Below are 18,330 nucleotides of genomic sequence, written 5' to 3'. Positions count from 1 at the left end.
CCGCGCAGCACAGTAGACTTGCTCCGCAAGATGCGCGGCCGCAACAATCCTCGCCGCGCGCTCCCGCTACGTTCTTCTTCGTGTACTTTACACGCTTGATATTGTTCTGATGCCGTTCCGCCTCGTCAAACCACCACAATGTCGCTTTCTACTTTGAAAACACGGAAAGTTGACACTGTATTTTGACAAGCTGTTGCACTCTTTAGACTCGTGGTGTGAGCGGAACCGGACCGGTACCGGAACCGGACCGGTGCATTTATAAGAAAAATGCCGCTGTGTTTCTCCGTCCAAAATCCGCTTTCCTCGCGCTGCCTGCTCGCACAGATCCGCTCGTGCGCACATTCGCTGATGCAGGTCGAGTGTTTAATATAAATATATGCAGAGACGGCGCTCCTTCAAAACAACATCAAGCCATGCGTGTGTAGTATTAGGACGTGATGACGTTTGTACAACTGGCTAACGGGCCAAAGCCCGTTTGGGCTGGAGCAGTGTGAATGCAAAGCCGCGGGGGACCCCCCTGGGGCAATCGTGCCGAGGCACGCTACTGATCGCGCCCTCAGGCAGCCTATGTTAATAAAATAAGGATTGTTTTTGATAAGCTGTGGAACTCTGAGTTAACCTATTTCTACCTGAATTTCTATGAACTATCAGGCTGTTGAGTAAACCTATAACTTATATTTTACTTGATAAAATAAGACAATATATGCACTCATATATCGTTATAGTGTTTTACAGTATCTGTAGCTATTAATGTGATGCTCATCATTTTCCAGACATATTTTTCCGGCCCCTAATTTTGGATAATTTCCATCAACCGGCACCTTAATAAGTCACTCTCCCCTTGAATCCTTGAAAACCTTGAATACACTCTGGTTGAACAAAAATGTTGAATGCAAATATAATAATTGCAGAATTGCAGACTGCTTGCTGTGCCACCTGACTTAATCCAACTGCACCAATACACCATCCCACACGTCTCGTCTGTATAAGGTTTTTTCGGCGGGTACCACCGGGCCTGAAAAAAATTCTAGGGGAAACACTGGAGCAGAACGTGAACGAGCGTCTGTGTAGACCGAGATAGCCCCCACTGGAGCTGAGAACCCGGACCGAACAAACGGAGACTGGTGGTGCCAGGAGGGAATCCCCCGCAACGCGTCCGAGGGTTTACAGGTCTAAGGACGGAGCAGAGGTCCGGGTTTGCGGTGCGTAATTGTGGCTTCGCGTGGCCGTGGGCTGCCCGGTGTTTGAGTGAGCTCCGAGGGCTTTTCAGACAGCCTTGGGGGTATAAGTGCCGACAGTTTGGCCTGGTTTGATTGCCTATAATGGGCAGTATTTCGGGCGGCGCGTCTTAGAGTTTTGAGTCCGACGGAGCAAAGTAAAATTCCGCTGCTGCCGATAAACTAGTCCCTCAAAAAATGGATGATTCATGCGATGCGAGGTTAGTTTTGCTTCAAATATTATTCTATCAACACAGATATGTACATCGACAGTCTAGTGTTTTAATTGATTTGCCTCGGGTGCACTGTGGAGTGGGCAAGACTGTTTTTAATGCCTGTCTAGCGAGAACCATTGACTTGTGCTAGCCATAGCATAAGCGAACTCTGCAACTAGAAGAACTGAATGAAATTTCTTGAAAACGTATCCAGACATCTCGAACACACCGGCTCACTTGGAAAATAGGTCTTATGTCCAAAATTCCGAACTATCCCTTTAAGAGGTAGTTTCTGTAGAGGGAACGTCAACCTTGCAATTCTAGCCTGCAGTGCACATTGCACGTCTTCTCTTCTTGGCCAGTAGAAACTCTTGGCAGGGCCATGTGGGACCATGAACTAAACCAGTACATCTTCATCTGAAACATCTCTGATACTTCCTATTAGGGATCGACCGATATGGATTTTTTAGGGCCGATGCCGATACCGATTTTCTGATCATCAGTCTTGGCCGATGACCGATACGGCCTGCCGATTTTCTTGAGCCGATATTTGGAGTCGATACTACTTTTGCTCCCTCAATTTACATGTTAAAAATTACACTGATAACAAATGTTACGAGTCTCAATTAAAAAAGGAACATTTATTAAACTTAAAAAAGGTGAGGTAGAACAAGAACAAGTCGTAGATTAACAATATTTAACAAATATTAACAATAGGTGAGGTAGTCAGTAGTCGTCTCGTTGAAATGCTGCCACACTGGATTGGTTTTCTGAGTCTCTGCCATTTCTTTAAAAAGAATAAACAAAAGCACATATCGGTGTCAATCTCTTGTGCAATCATCTTACATTCATATCACCCGCATTATGGTTAACATATGGTTAACTTTGGAAGGGGGAAAGGTTTCTACGTCTACAACACATTCTTGATGCATTCCTTGTAGGGATGCAAATTATCGAGTAATTCATTAATTGCAAATCATATTTTGAATAATTTCATTTTAATGCATCCATTTGAGGAACCATGGCCTCAGATTTGGAGGTGCTAATCCTCATCCCGGCTGCTTCACACTCGGCTGCAAACCGCCCCAGGACATGCTGGAGGTCCTGGCTCGAAGGAGCCAACAAGACCACATCGTCCGCAAAAAGCAGGGATGAAATCCAGTGGCTCCCGAACCAGATCCCCTCCGGCCCACGGCTGCGCCTAGAAATCCTGTCCATAAAAATAATGAACAGAACCGGTGACAAAGGGCAGCCCTGCCGGAGTCCAACATGCACCTGGAACAGGTCCGACTTACTGCCGGCAATGCGAACCAAGCTCCTGCTCCAGTCATACAGGGACCGAACAGCCCTTAGCAGAGGGCCCCCGACCCCGTACTCCTGAAGTACCTCCCACAGAATGCCACGAGGGACACGGTCGAATGCCTTCTCCAAGTCCACAAAACACATGTGGACTGGTTGGGCAAACTCCCATGAACCCTCGAGCACCCTGCGGAGGGTATAGAGCTGGTCCAGTGTTCCACGGCCAGGACGAAAACCGCATTGTTCCTCCTGAATCCGAGGTTCGACTATCGGCCGAATTCTCCTCTCATGTACCTTGGAATAGATTTTCCCGGGGAGGCTGAGAAGTGTGATCCCCCGATAGTTGGAACACACCCTCCGGTCCCCCTTTTTGAATAGAGGGACCACCACCCCGGTCTGCCAGTCCAGAGGCACTGTCCCCGACTGCCACGCGATGTTGCAGAGATGTGTCAACCAAGACAGCCCCACAACATCCAGAGACTTGAGGTACATCCCCGGATGGCTTTGAGAACCAAAATTTGACATATCGTTTCCTGACCAATTTCTTACAAACTGCTGGTTCTGATACAAATGTTGACATACTAAATGGGGTTGAGGAGTTTAAGTATTCAAGAAAAGATGAAAACAAAAATGACTAAAACACTGAGCCTATTCCTCAGCCTTCCTTGGTGTTTTGGTTTTGACCTCGTTCACCTACGTCGCCAATCGCCCATCTCTGAGCGACAGCTGTCAATGAATGTATAACATTGTAACTCCAAAAAACTCAAAGAGGACGCAGGACACCAACAAATAGGTTGCTTGGCTTTTTACTGGCACATGGTATGCAGCACACACAGAGAGAGAATCACTTGACATGCTTCTTCTATATGTAGACTACCTGCCAGGTAACCACACCTGGAGCCTAGAGCTCCCCCTAGCTACTACTGCAGTCTCAGGATACTACAGAATGTGAATGTGTTCTAGCGGAATGTGGCCAGGCGATGCGATGTGGGTGGGGATGGAGATAAAATACTTTAACTTTCTGCGATGCGAGTGAAGCGAGTACCAATCAAATACCAATCGGAATGTAGAATAGAGATGATTGACAGTTGACGTCAACGGAGAGTTCCACAGAGTTGCCGCTTGAACTTGCCGCCGTCAATGTGTGGGAAGCACTGCTGCCAGTGTCCCACAGCCCTGCTTCGCTTGTGTTCGCGCATGTGCGTCAAGTACGTCTGGAGTAAAGTGCGCCCTCAAGTGGACTGGCGGCGAATTACGGGTTCAAAACGCAATTAATTGCAATTTATTTTAATCGAGTAATTTCTTATCGACAATTAATCGATAATTGATTGTTTGCATCTCTTATTCCTTGCTGACATATTATGAAACAGATATAATCAGATCACTAAATTACTAATCAATAATTAAACAATAAACCTGAAAATAGCCATCGAAATAAAATGCTTCATTTGTAAGTTAAGACTGCCATCAACAAAGTATGAAAACATTCTCTCAAAGTCAAAGCTCTCCTTCAGCTCATATATGGCTGTGAGACGTGTGTGTGCGTGCACGCGCGTCATCGAGTGGGACACGGAGACACACACATCCCTCCCCTCTGTGCTCCTCCGAGCTCGTATCGTTCTGCCCTCGCAGCCTCCCATCTCCCTCTTATTTTACCAAAATAGTTCCCGAAACGTGTTTCTGAAAACATTTTATGTGAGAAATAAGCTATGCAGTTGCTGAATCTGTCTTTTACTTTAGATTGACAATGCTCAGTTTAAAAGATTTTCGAGAGCTTGCGGGAGGCGGCGCCAACTCTCGATACTCGCCGCGACGGCATGAGAGGCTTCTTACATAGACAACGAATGGGAACGTCCCACTCCGGTAAAGGTAAACTCAGGCAGGGCGGCGTTTAGTTTCCCGGTGTGTCCGGGACTTCCACAACATGTACAAAGCAGTAATAGTGTTTATTACGGCCATGAAAGATGACATGGTGTAAATGCAGCGGGTGCCAGTAGGATTTACCCCGACTGAAGTAGGCCTACGTCCCCGATCCAAAACTGCTCGGCGATCACTCGCCACAACCCCTCACATGTTGTCTCATAATGAGCATGTTATGTTAACTGTTATTCAATATCAAACTTTGGAGAATTTTGTACTGTAATGTAAAATCTTTATGCTCAAATTAAGATTATTTTTTGATTTGGTTGTGTAATTGATATACTCAAATGTATGTTGGTGGATTGGAGAAAATGGGTCATTCTGTGCCAACTCTTGGATAACTATGATTACCCTTAGATAAGGGGTTAATTTGTGATTTTCAGGAAATGAATGGCCAGCAGTCTAAATATTTAATTGTTTGCCATCACTGAGCATAATACTAAGTTATTTCCACTATTTTCATGCTTTATCATCACTAAATTCTCCCTGATCTACATTCCAGACTTCTGGAAAAAATGTCCAAAATGGTGCATTTTGACGAATAAAATTCATATGATGGAGCTTCATAGTCAAAGGTTTTATTTCATTAAAAAGAACAAATATGTATCTTTATCTGGTATAAATCCCATTGGGATCATCAACTGCCCACGTGGTCATTTGGGGGTCCAAATATGGGGTTCCAAAAGAGTCACCTCTGCCCGGGAGGGATTTTGGACCCCCATAAAACCCCCCCACCAGTGGTACCATACCCTTCAAATTCATCTTCAAATTCATTTTGGCAAGAGAAAAGGTCCCAAATATAACAAATGATCCTGTTTAGAATAAATATGATCATTAATCGCGGTGCTAGGAGCACCCAAAAAGTGAAAATTAATTTTGGCCGTCAAAAAAAAAATTCGACTTTGGTGACTAGGGGTGGGGAAAAAAATTGATATTGCAATATATTGTTGTGCTCTCTGTCGCAATAAATAAATCGATACACTGACGGCAAATATCGATATTTTGGGTCTACGGGTTTTTTTAGACTCCCGTCGGTGCGTCTAAGAGTTTACGGTTCTCCGGATCGGATCCGCTGTTTCACACAGCATTGAGGGCATGAGGACCCACTTTTCGGCCGGGCTCGATTGCCTATTTACGGGCAGGATTCCGGGCGGCGCGTGTTTACCGTCCGCCGGAGCAGCGGCGCCGCCAGGATTCAATTTCAATGTACGCACAAAAACGGCAAATACAACAACAAATGGGAAAATACTTTTAAGACAAAATCTAATGTTTTCAGGCCTCCAAAAATACCAACAAATGAAATGCGAAATTCCAATGTGTCAAAAAGGGGTGTGGCACTTGAAAATTAAATGGATGCCACGGGCAAACCGTTTCAGATATTGACCTGAAACTTCAGATTCCCTCGTTTGGTAACATAAGGCATATTTTCACCGCTTTTCAGCTAAATCTGAGTGGTACCATGTACATGGTACCCCGATATCAGCTGTTTTCACATGGAATGACCCAAATGCATTTTTGGTGTGTAGTTGTATCAACATTAGCATAACATCATTCTTGAAACATATTTGAGAACTGTATATCAATACTTGTGTTTGTTTGCCCACAGTATTTTCTGGACGATTGTTCATTCTTCACAACAATAATTTAAGGGATCTTTTGATAATATAAATGTTTTTAATTTTAAAGCCTCAAGTGCAGGTAAAACAGCCTGTATAGTTTTACACTAATTTTTGAGTGATTCTGCAACCAGTAAATATACAAAAAATATCAAGAGGCCAATTAAATGTTATGCATAATAATTGTTGTAAGGGTGTCCGATTAACACAACCCACATGGCATGAGCATGGTTGGGTAGTTTAGTCTATCCTTGCTGCCACTCTGCCAGCCACAATTAAGTTTTTAAATACTTTTCGGTTATAGAACAGTGAGCACTTGTTGTGTTTTATATGCACGACAAGTGCATATAGTGCATTCACTTCACTGTTGCATGTGGATGAAAAAGCTGTTTTTTGAGATTTTTCAGGCCTTTTTAAATTTGTCTCCCTCGACCTCCCTGTGTCCTCTTCCGCAGCAAAGTAGGAGGTAGCTTGCTGCTGGTTGCCTTTTTATCTTTTTGTGCTCACACTCTGTAACTGCTTCCTATCTGCCCTGCATCCTGTTAAACGTCCTTTTCTGCCTTTCCCTCTCTCCCTGCAGTGCACCCGCTGTTAACATCTTGCTTAGTGGTCAGTTCTGCCTGCCGATCAGAGGTTAAGCTGAGGCCATGGCAGTGAAGGACCGTGTGGAGGCGGTGCTCAATGTGGGTCTGCGTGTTCCCAGCATCATGTTGCTGGATGTCCTGTACCGCTGGGACGTCAGCTCCTTCTTCCAGAAGATCCAGCGCTCCAGCCTGTCCAACAACCCCCTGTTCCAGTACAAATACCTGGCACTCTACCTGCACTATGTAGGTCAGTGTTCACACACACACACACACACACACACACACACACACACACACACACACACTAAACCTGTTTAGTACTAATACATTTTCTCTGTATTAACATTTCTTAGAGGATTAGTGTAAAACAAACACATAACACAAATGCTTTTTGCACATTTGATAATGTAACGTGTAGCCGTTGGCCTGTCGATGTTATCATCATGGGCCATCATCTAGAGTGGCTCCTGTTCCACGGGCTTTATCAGTCCTTCATAAGCCTGCAGTCATGACGCTACCACTCTTTGTTTGTTTTGCATGGTTACTCTCGTTTTCAGTTCCACAGTCAGCGCTCTGTACCCAACCCAGACAGTTTCAGGATACCCACACATGGTGGTAGACCATAAGCCACAAGGCTGTGCTTTGTAGTTATCTCGGTAAAGTCAGGAGGGATTGATTGGCATAATGACAAATGGAGGGTGACCAAAACTATGATTATCTGTTGGTAAAATAGAAATGATGGATGCTGCTTGAAACCAGTTTTCCTCCTCCAGCTGTGCGATCATTGTTCCATCAGTGGCATTCTGGCTGTGTGAGTCTGCTGTGCCAGTTATAATTCAGTGTTTCCCCCACGTTCACACAGCAGCGGCGCACGCTGAATAATAATTTTTTTTACGTAGCTCCTTTTAGAAAATGTACAGCGCGTAACGTCAATTGCGCAGCACGCGGCATATCGTCACGTAACCAACATCAAAGAAGAAAAATACACAGCGAGTGTGGCAGTTGTTGGCAGTAGGCTACCCTACACGGTTGCAAAGTTACATTGATTCTAGCAGTAGCGAGTGAAGCGGAAGATCGAAGAAAGAAGGAAAGAGTGAGACAGACAGAGAGAGAGAGAGAGAGAGAGAAAGTAAGTTGCTAAAATGTGTCGCTGCATGACCACCAGTGTTAAAAACCGTCTGAGCCCAATCATTTTATTGTATCTATAAACCGCAACCTCCGTGCCGTTTTTCCTCTAGTATTGTGTGTGTGTGTGTAGGCCTATGTGTGTGTGTGCGTGTTGTCGCTCTTTTTGGGATCACTCATAGCCTTTACAGGAGCTTATATCCAGTCAGGAATTTATAGCCTAGGTATTTTCGGGAACTTTGAAATGAATCCATACTGTTAGATCCGTTGTTGTTCTTTATTGCCATATAAAATCCGTTTTCATCGCGTATTTTAGTTAGGGATTTATGCTAATCGCCTGTAAGCATGTGGTCATTAGCATAAATGCAGGGAAAAAACCTAAGGACTTCTTAAAAGATCATGAATAGTTTCTATTATGTATAACTTATATTTATTTTATAATTTTCTCATCACTTTTTGACTCCCAAGACTAAGAAGAAGTGTTTTAAGCAATAACAAGCTTAATCAATTTGCCTTTTTTGTGTCATATCAATAAATAATTGTGAGATATTATTTGCTTTTTTTTTTTTTACTGTCTAATTGATCATTTCCTACATACAAACGACATCACTGCAGCACACATATTCTGATAGTCCAGGTTGTGACCCAAATAATTGATAGCTTGACAACTATGCATTTACTATACAAAAATATAAAAATCTGTAAATGAAGACACAAAAGGCAATGTTACAACACCAATAATCCCATCTACAGTAATACACAGGACTGTTTGAATAGGATTCAAGTGCATATTCTCCTCTCAAAGTGCACCAGATTCATGCATTCCAATGTAAAGGATACAAAAAAATTTCGGCCGGGGGGGCATGCCCCCGGACCCCCCTAGAGGGTTCGGGGACCACACCACCGCTGCTGAAAAAAATCCTGCGGGAAACACTGTAATTGGTGTGAAACCAGTGTCAATTGTGTAAGTGGCTCTGTCAAAAAGAAGGAAAATATTTAGTTGGAGCAAGAAAACAGAAACTCAACAAAGAAAACAGCTTTTTGAGCGTGGCAACATTCATTAACACTGAATTGACGATGTTTGCCTGGCCAATTCCCCATATACTTAAGTTTATTTTCACCTGTCAGTGAAAGTCTTCACAAGAAGAGAAAAATTCCCAGTTTGGGTAAATTGTTTCTTCCCAGATACCTAGTAATAAGAATTGAAAATTTTCCGTGGCATTGGGGCTCGTGTTCACTTAAATTGTTAGTAACATTTAACATTCAACACAGTGAAGATGACTCAAAAGAAAACAGACAATGTTGAGCATTTTTCTTTGTGTCTGTGTTAGTGTGTGTTTGTGGTGTTGGAATTATATGCAGTTGGTAAATGAGCCAATAGGCTTGGTATGTGCTGATGGGTGCTGTGGGTGGACAAACCAAATAAAAGGCAGTAAAACCAAAGTAACTGTTGCTATGCACTGAGGATGTTTTTTTGGGCATGGTTTTAGAAAGTAAACTGTTGTCTGATAAGCCTATTAATAGCAGTGATGGTTTGATTGAAGGTCAAAAATATCCCCTGCAATTACATGTGGAACTCTTGTTTTACACAGTACACATACAAGAATTAAATTCATGTGTTGAAAACTTAGTGTGGTCCACAAACAGGAAGCAACAGAGACTGATTTATAATACATGTATTGTCACTTTTTAACTTCAAGCTTTTTTTGTTGATTGTCTCTTGCCGTGTGTGTGTTTGTGTCTGTATGTTTGACTATGTCACAGGTTACATCCTGAGCTTGGTACTCCTGACTCTGCCTCGTCAGCACCTGGTTAAACTCTACCTGTATTTCCTCACGGCCCTGTTGCTGTTTGCTGGTCACCAAGTCTCAAGGTATGGTAGTTGAGATGAATGTCTTGAACCCTTTGTGTTGTGTTGTACATTAGGGCTGCAACGATTCATCGAGTTACTCGATTAACTCGATTATGAAAATTCCTCGAGGCAAAACATCTGCCTCGAAGCCTTGTTAAATTCCTATGACGCGCCTATGTGCAGGGATCTGATTGTTCCACACGGACCGTTGTTCAGGAAGCACACCAGCGCGTCATACACGGTCATTCATTCTGAATTTAGTTGGCGCGATGGCGGAAAGTCAGCCTCAGAATGTCCGTAAACGACAGAGTATCGGGGCTAAACAACGGTACCCTGCTTGCCCATGTGAGCGATTTATTTCTGACAACAAAACGAATGCGTAAAGTAGTAAAATGTGTGACTAGATGTCTCCTCGTCTCCGTGGCGCATTTCTCCGTTTTGTTTATGTATATCGATCACTTCTCATCCGCCATCTTGCGAGTGACGTATAGAGTTACGTTTATGCATCGGACGCTCGTATTGGCTCCCGTAGCAGCTTTTACAGCCAATCGGAAAGCCTGATTTACGCTTGGCTGTGAGTTGTTGTGTTTGCCCAAACGGACGGAGGAGTTCAAAGCAGAGAGAAGAATGGTCAAACAGTTACTGTAGTGAAAGAGAAAGTTAAATACATAAATGGCACAGAAGAAGTAAACTTTATACACACATATTTAGGGCAGGGAGAGGAAAGGGCCATTGCTGGCAAAACAAAACGTAAATTAAATGTTATCCATGTTTTATCCAAGTTGATTTAACTGTATTGTTGTTAAATTCTCACTGGCACTTGATAAATGGGCTTAGTTTTGGAGCCAAATTTTGGAGTTGGAATGAATACCTCTGTTTATTTTTTTTAGAAATGCTTGATCATTTTACAGCCACATCATTTTCGTTATGCATTATTTGTTTTGGTTGTTTAAAAACGCAATTTTTTTTTATCCGATTCCTCGATTAATCGATCGATAAAGTGCTAAATTAATCGATTACAAAAAGAATCGATAGCTGCAGCCCTATTGTACATCAGTGGTATATATGTCCAAATATTAGTCAATAGACAATTGACTTGTCTTTGTCAGGGATTATGTCCGGAGTGAACTGGAGTCTGGCTATGAAGGACCTGTCTACCTGGAACCCCTCTCCATGAACAGATTCACCACTGCACTCATAGGTATAATGTTACACACAATTGCATCAAGACACACTTGCAGTATGCATAGCTGCTTCTTGCATAAACCCAAACACAGGATGTAGTTCAGCAGCTTCTTTGATTGCTCTCTCTTTCCCCCCTCACCTTTGTGGTTGCTCATGCATCTGAAAAGTCTACAAAAGTATTTAAAATGTCTCAATCTTTGTTTGCGCTTTTATAGAATATTGTGGAAAAAAATCAGTGGTTTATCACTCAAGGTCATATCACCTGCCGCTCTTGGCATAAATCTTGCTGCTCACCACTTTGGCCCCTACTGGGAAGGCTTGTTCATGAAATGGAAAGTGTTACGAGTTGCTCTGTTCCTGGGTCCATAGGACCTGGTTTAATTTGAATGGAAAGTAGATGTGGAGTCTCCTTTGCTAAAAAAATAGATCATTCTGAGTGCTGATTTTACTGCACAGTGGAAGTCTGAGAGAGTGGAAATAACATGGTTATAGTGACAGAAATATACAGCTGCAGATGAAAGGAAGGGGGAAAGTGATTTGTTTATGTCTGTTTGTGCATCTTCGTTCAGCTTCATCTTCTTTGTTCTTTCAGGTCAGCTGGTGGTGTGTACGCTATGTTCTTGTGTGATGCAGACCAAGAGGATTTGGCTTTTCTCTGCTCACCTCCTCCCTCTGGTGGCCAGACTGTGTCTGGTCCCTCTAGAGACTATTGTCTTCATCAATAAGTTCTCCATGATCTTCACAGGCCTGGAGGTTATTTACTTCCTGGCTTCTAACTTGTTGGTACCATACAACCTGGCCAAGACTGCCTACAGGGAGCTGGCTCAGGTAATCAATCAGTTATGTGGCCTTGTTTGCTAGTTTGTTTTACAGATATTACTGAGAAATGTCCTAACATGGAATATTAATGTTACTGTCTTTGTCCTGATTACTTCCATCTCTCCTCTTCACCGTCTCTTCATCACTCACCCTCTGTTCCCCAGGTGGTGGAAGTTTATGGGCTGCTAGCTTTGGGTATGTCTCTATGGAACCAGCTGGTCCTTCCGGTACTCTTCATGTGTTTCTGGCTGCTGCTGTTCGCATTGCAGATCTACTCCTATTTCAGCACCAGAGACCAGCCTACCTCAAGGGAGAGGCTCCTTTTCCTCTTTCTTACCAGGTAGGACCATAGCACTGGTCAGACTGTGTGAGGCATCATAGGTTATACACCAAGCGTCCGTAGATCACAATGTTTTTTGCATATTAGCAAGTTATGGTGGAGTTGCTTGGAATATATAAAATGACTGTTCCGTTTTTGTCTTGTATCTGTTCTTTACTCTCTTCCTTCTCTTTCCTCCAACCTTATCCTCAGTATTGCAGAATGTTGTAGTACACCATACTCCCTGCTGGGTCTGGTTTTCACCGTTTCCTTCATTGCTCTGGGCGTCCTCACTCTCTGCAAGTTCTACCTGCAAGGTTACAGAGCCTTTATGAATGACAACACCATGCATAGGTCAGTCCATGTGTATATATGTGAATGTGTTGGTTTTTTTAGGGTGTCTGTTGGTATGCGACTATACTTGACACACATCTGTCTGTGCAGAGGGATGACTGAAGGCATCACCCTGCTGATCCTCGCTGTCCAGACTGGCCTTATCGAGCTTCAAGTCATCCACCGAGCCTTCCTCCTCTCCATCATCCTCTTCATTGTTGTTGCTTCCATCCTGCAGTCCATGCTGGAGATAGCTGACCCCATAGTCCTGGCCCTTGGAGCATCAAGAGACAAGTAAAATACATTTACCTTGCTTATATTTAATTATTTAATTTGTATATCAATAATGAAATTCTGCTGAGAAAAAGGCCAAGTGCCATTTCTGTGTGTTTTAGCAGTATGGCAACAGTTAAAGGTCAAAACTAGTAAACATGTGTGTACTATTAACCTCAAAAGGCATGCAATGCTTTGGAAAACAAGAAAAGTAACCTGACCGCATCTCTGAAAGCAAAATGCAGATGAAGCAGATCATCTTCCATCTTGTCCCTTCCTTCGTCTGTCCTAGGAGTTTGTGGAAACACTTCAGAGCGGTGTCTCTGTGTCTGTTCCTGCTGATCTTTCCAGCCTACATGGCCTATATGATCTGCCAGTTCTTCCACATGGACTTCTGGCTACTCATCATCATCTCCTCCTCCATCCTCACATCACTGCAGGTAACGCACAAGCAGACACACACACACACACAGAGCATATATATGCTATTAAAAGGACTGTTTTGTGTTAATTTATTTATCATTTGCCCACTGTCTCCGATTATGCTTTGTGATTGATTATTGAATTGAATTGCATCAAAATGCTGAGACACTTTCCTCCGTCGCTCTCAGGTTCTTGGCACTCTGCTGATCTACATTCTCTTCATGGTGGAGGAGTTTCGAAAGGCTCCAGTAGAGAACATGGATGAAGTGATCTACTGTGTCAACGGGACATACAGATTGCTGGAGTTCCTGGTAAGTGTCGCACATGCACACAGGCATACAGTATTGTGAGGGAGCACAAACATCACTGCTGACCTACAATATTGCTTCTGTGGTTATTGACCACCTTGCTTCCTGTTTCCTCTGCTGCCAGGTTGCGGTATGTGTGGTGTGCTACGGTGTGTCGGAGACGGTATTTGGGGAGTGGAGCGTGATGGGCAGCACCATCATCCTGGTCCACTCTTATTATAACGTCTGGCTCAGAGCCCAGCTGGGCTGGCAGAGCTTCCTGCTCAGGAGAGATGCTGTAAACAAGATCAAAAGCCTCCCCACGGCCAGCAACACGCAGCTGGAACAGTACAACGACATCTGTGCCATCTGCTACCAGGTGTGAACTGGTTTTGTGCGCTTGTGTTTATCTAAAAGTACATAGCCAAGAATTAAATTCAGGCTCCAAATGAAGCTCAGCTAATGTGCACTATGATTTGGTACATGTTAAGATGGGGTAAAGTGGGTCTGAAACATATGAAATGGCAATGGAACCATAACAACACCGCCTGTGTGCTTTTCTGTTCGTTCCTTCCAGGACATGAACAGTGCTGTGATCACTCCATGCAGTCATTTCTTCCACGCTGGCTGTCTGAAGAAATGGCTTTATGTCCAGGAGACATGTCCCCTCTGTCACTCGCAACTCAAGAGCCAATCGCCAACCACCAACCAAGATGCTCCTGCTGCCAATCCTGCAGCACAGGAAGAAGCCACAGTGGATAAGAAGCCCAAAGATGAGACTCTTCCAGATGATTTGAAGGAGGAGGGAACGACAGAGCAGGAGGGAGTTAATGGACCTCTCACGTCAGCTGGAGAAAGCTCCTCCTCTGGTGTGCACTCCAGTCCCCAGCACCTGGCCAAGACGCCATCATCATCATCATCATCATCATCATCATCTTCTTCTTCTTCCTCAGATGTGATTGAATCTCAGAATCAGTCTCTCACAGATCACCCTTCTTCGTCTTCCTCCTCTTCCTCTGACACATCGGACATGCCCCCTTCACCTGCATCTCTCTCCCACCTCTCCTCCTCACAGCCACTGGCCCAGACAGAGATGGCCCATGCTGAACCTGAGCCCACCCTTAAGCTAAACCCAGGCCTCCTACTGGACAGTAACGAGTCACCTACTGGTCCATCATCACAGCGTGGCCAGCCCACTTCCCCTTCTGAAGAACAGTCGCCTCCTCCTTGCAGCCTCTGAACCCCATTGTAACACACGCAACATACGTGCATGCACATATTAACACACAATCTAAATACTCCATCTGCCAATATCCTGCATATATTCTACTTGTCCAGTGGTTGGCTATCCCATCATGTCAAAAATTCAGCTCCAAACCTCTCCATTTCCATCACGAGAGAAAAGAATCCAAAAGAAACTTTAAGCAGATATTCATCACTTAAACATGAAAAGAAATGCAGATGATTGCCATTTTCAGGTAATTGTCTTGGAACAGTTCATCTTAATGTATTTCCACGATAAGTTTAACTTTCATGCCAGCAATGATTTCATTGTCCGTTCAACACAAAAAGGGGAAAGCAGTAATCTCATCTAAAAGAAATAATCGGTAGTTCTACATCATGTCCATGAAATGTGAAATCCTGAATGAAACTGAAGTACCGCATCTCTCCTAGCTTCTGACATTGACATTAGACCTATGATGGCATTTCTATAATCATGCTTATGTCCTTTTCATTTCATGTGGTTTGTTTGTTTGTGCAGCTTCACTCTGATTGCTGTACATTTAGTATTTTGGTTTTCTTTGTAGTCCTGTATGTGCCATGATCTAATGAGGAATGGGTCAGAGGTTTAGTGAGCCTTGATGGGCTAGTGATAACTGATGGCTGCATTTTAAATGGTGACAAAGTCATAATGTTTCCTCATGTCCACACATTTCTCCATAGGTTTTGATAAAGAGTTTGGGTTTTTCGCTGTTGGATGACAGTAGTTCTGTGTTTCGGTGAAGACACTGAGCATTAACAGACTGAATGTTGTTTCTCGAGGCCGTCACGTGACCCGAAGCCTGGTGCTAAGCAGAGGATACATGGTGTGGTCTATTTAAGTGTTACCAGTGTGAACAAATCAAAGGGTTCACATTGAAGAACTTATTCTTTCGTGTGTCAAGCTTTCTCTATTATACTGCTTCAATATTTGAATCAAACTTGTTTGGCTGGTCCCAGCAAAAACAGTTCTACTCCTCATCGCCAAACTTTTGTATTACTGTTAAAAAGAGATGTTATTTTTAAAATAATTTTTACATTACTGCTTTATTGGACAGCCCACAGTACAGGCGAACAAGGGAGAGACAGACAGAGGAGGGCGATAACATGCGAGAGAGAGAGAGAGAGAGAGAGGCCACGGTTTGTATTTGACCCTTCAGCGTTGTGAGAATGCGGGGTGTAAATTGGTCCACAGAGCCGGCGAGAAGCACGAACGTTGTTGTTGTCGTCGCTGGCTTTGATTCATTCATGGTACTGCTCTGCGCTCACCTTCCCGAGCTCAGCTAATTTATAAACTCATTCAACCAGTCACATTTAACCAGTCCATCCCCGAGTTTGCCATCGAGCCAGCAGTTGTTGAGTCTCTTTCATGGCAGGAGCCCATCACCTCGCTCCATCCAAGCTCCTTTTTGATAAACCAATCGCATCCAAGCACCCTGTTTTTCTAAGACTATCATTATCCTCCTGCTGCTCAGTCACTCTGAAATGTTACTACCAGCAAATTGAGTTGTTTGACAGGAAAGTGTTTTTTTCACACGTGCTAGCACACACTCGGTATCAACTCCTGTGCTTCGCAAATGGGACTAGAGCAGTGTGTGTGTTTGCGTGCGTGCGTGTGCGTGTGTGTGTAACAGTGTTTATTGAAAGACTAAAACTTGAGACTGCACGCTTTTATGTAGAGCTTGCACGCTGCCACTGTTACCATAGCATTTATTTTTTTGTTTCCAATGTGCTCTAACCTTGCTACCAATTTTTATTTTCTGCCATTTTTCTTTTTTGGGAGGGGGGGAATGCATTTGCACTAATGTCATTTATACTAGCAACGCTCCAAAGCTGTTCTGTGGCTGTCAGCAACCAAATACCCTCTGATGTGTTTGTGTATGAGGAAACAGCCCAATCTGTTTGTGTGTAATGTATATAAATGTTTCTCTGTATGGCATCTATATTAAACCACAGGAGTGTTGATGTATACATAAGGTCGGGGGCTTGTTTCTCTAAAGCTTCCCACTGGTTTGATGGACTTTGTTACTTTACATGCCTGTGAACAAAGACAAACCTTTGGCTAAGAAGCTTTTGGAGAACCCAAGCCTTCGATCTGTGAGACCAGCCAGTGTTACTGCTTCTCCAGTCTGTATGACGCGTCCTCAAGCTGGTGTGATCACTCTGGTGCCCTCTACTGTTAGGAGTGGGATCAGCCTGGCGCAGACGGACAGGAGATGCACTAGTTAACCCTCCACAGTATTACTTACTACCACTATAACTCATGGTCTTACTATGAATGACTTTCCTGTTGACATTGGAAAGCGTCGGCCGCAGGGCTGAGAATGAATACATAATCAATGTAGGATCTAACCTGCCCAACGCTGTTTAACCGTTTCTTTTTTTTTTTTAAAGATATGAAATGTAGAGTTTGATGTATTTTGCACATGTTCTCCGAAACGAGAATATAAGGACTTTCTGTACTCTTGAACGACTCATTTTAATTGTATTGTTACTTCAGGCTTTGATGTACTACAAAGCATTCAAATTGGTAAGAAAGATTTAAAGGAGCTGGGTGGAGCAGAAAGGGATCACCTGCACGACTAAATGTCATGCACTCCACAAGATGAGAAGCGTCGTTGGCAACTGTATGTGACTTTGCATTGCTGTGTTGACTGATAAATTGCTGAAAGAGAAGCCCATCAGCTGTCGATTCCAGATGTAATTGTGGATGTGTTTGTTCTCCATGTATGAGAAACTGCAGTTGTATATGTATGTGTGTGTACATGGTGGAGTAAACAGGAGGAATATGAATACCTGTAGCTTATGATAGAAGCCAATCTTCCATCTGAAATCCAGATGTTTCTTAGACACAATGTATCACAATACTGCAAAACCATTACTCTGTAACACTGGAAATGTAAGCAAATGCTGTGATGGAATCTATAGCTGCCATGGAGCACTCTGAACGCATATTTATTTTCTGAATGCATTTTTAATGAGCATTTTAGAAAAGAACAGCACTGCTGTCCAATACTGTTGCCTCTGACTTAACAGATATTCGTTGATGTTCAGGGCTGCTCTGCCCGAGACACCCGGCAGAGATTTGTTCTTTTTTTCTTCTTCATTAGTTGGATATTGTTTTTCCACACACACATTTAGGACCTGCCCTCTTAAGACTGAATGCCAGTTGTATTCTGTTAAAATGCTCCATGGTTGGTTTTGGACTTTATGCCTGGCATTGCCTTGGTTATTTTACAGAAATTGAATGTCAGAAATAAACTTAACCATCCACTCTGGACTCTGCCTTTATTTTATTTGGATTCACCATGTAAATATGCAATTTGATGTACATAATAGTACAGTAGTGTAGCACTTTTGCTTTCAGTATTAGTATTATGAGTCATAGCAGTGGCATTAGTATTTCAATTTAGACGACACAATGGAAGAGTGCACTTAATCAAATATGGATGTTCTAATATGAATTAAAAAAGATCACAGCTTTTCAATGATATTTAGCTGCATTTGACACCAGATTATTATATGATATGCTTCATAATCACATCAACAGAGAAGTGGAAGAATTTCAATAATGTATTCATATATATTTGATTATTTCTCTTT

The 18,330-nt window shown here is 43.1% G+C and overlaps 1 protein-coding gene across 1 annotated transcript; it reads left to right on the top strand.

Annotated features, from left to right (window-relative positions):
- The first annotated feature begins 6,847 nt into the window (after positions 1-6,847).
- Positions 6,848-18,007, top strand: LOC311025377 (RING finger protein 145-like). Its single transcript, XM_084028229.1, has 11 exons — positions 6,848-7,098; positions 9,741-9,849; positions 10,938-11,029; positions 11,606-11,841; positions 11,997-12,172; positions 12,365-12,505; positions 12,596-12,778; positions 13,050-13,197; positions 13,369-13,491; positions 13,613-13,846; positions 14,045-18,007. The coding sequence occupies exons 1-11, from the start codon at positions 6,915-6,917 to the stop codon at positions 14,705-14,707; spliced, it is 2,289 nt and encodes a 762-aa protein (XP_083884355.1). The 5' UTR covers positions 6,848-6,914; the 3' UTR covers positions 14,708-18,007.
- The last annotated feature ends 323 nt before the right edge of the window (positions 18,008-18,330 follow it).

The sequence above is a fragment of the Eutrigla gurnardus genome (assembly GCF_963514095.1).
Source record: "Eutrigla gurnardus genome assembly, chromosome: 15".
Taxonomy (NCBI): Eukaryota; Metazoa; Chordata; class Actinopteri; order Perciformes; family Triglidae; genus Eutrigla; species Eutrigla gurnardus.
This window is presented reverse-complemented; position numbering and strand designations above follow the sequence as displayed.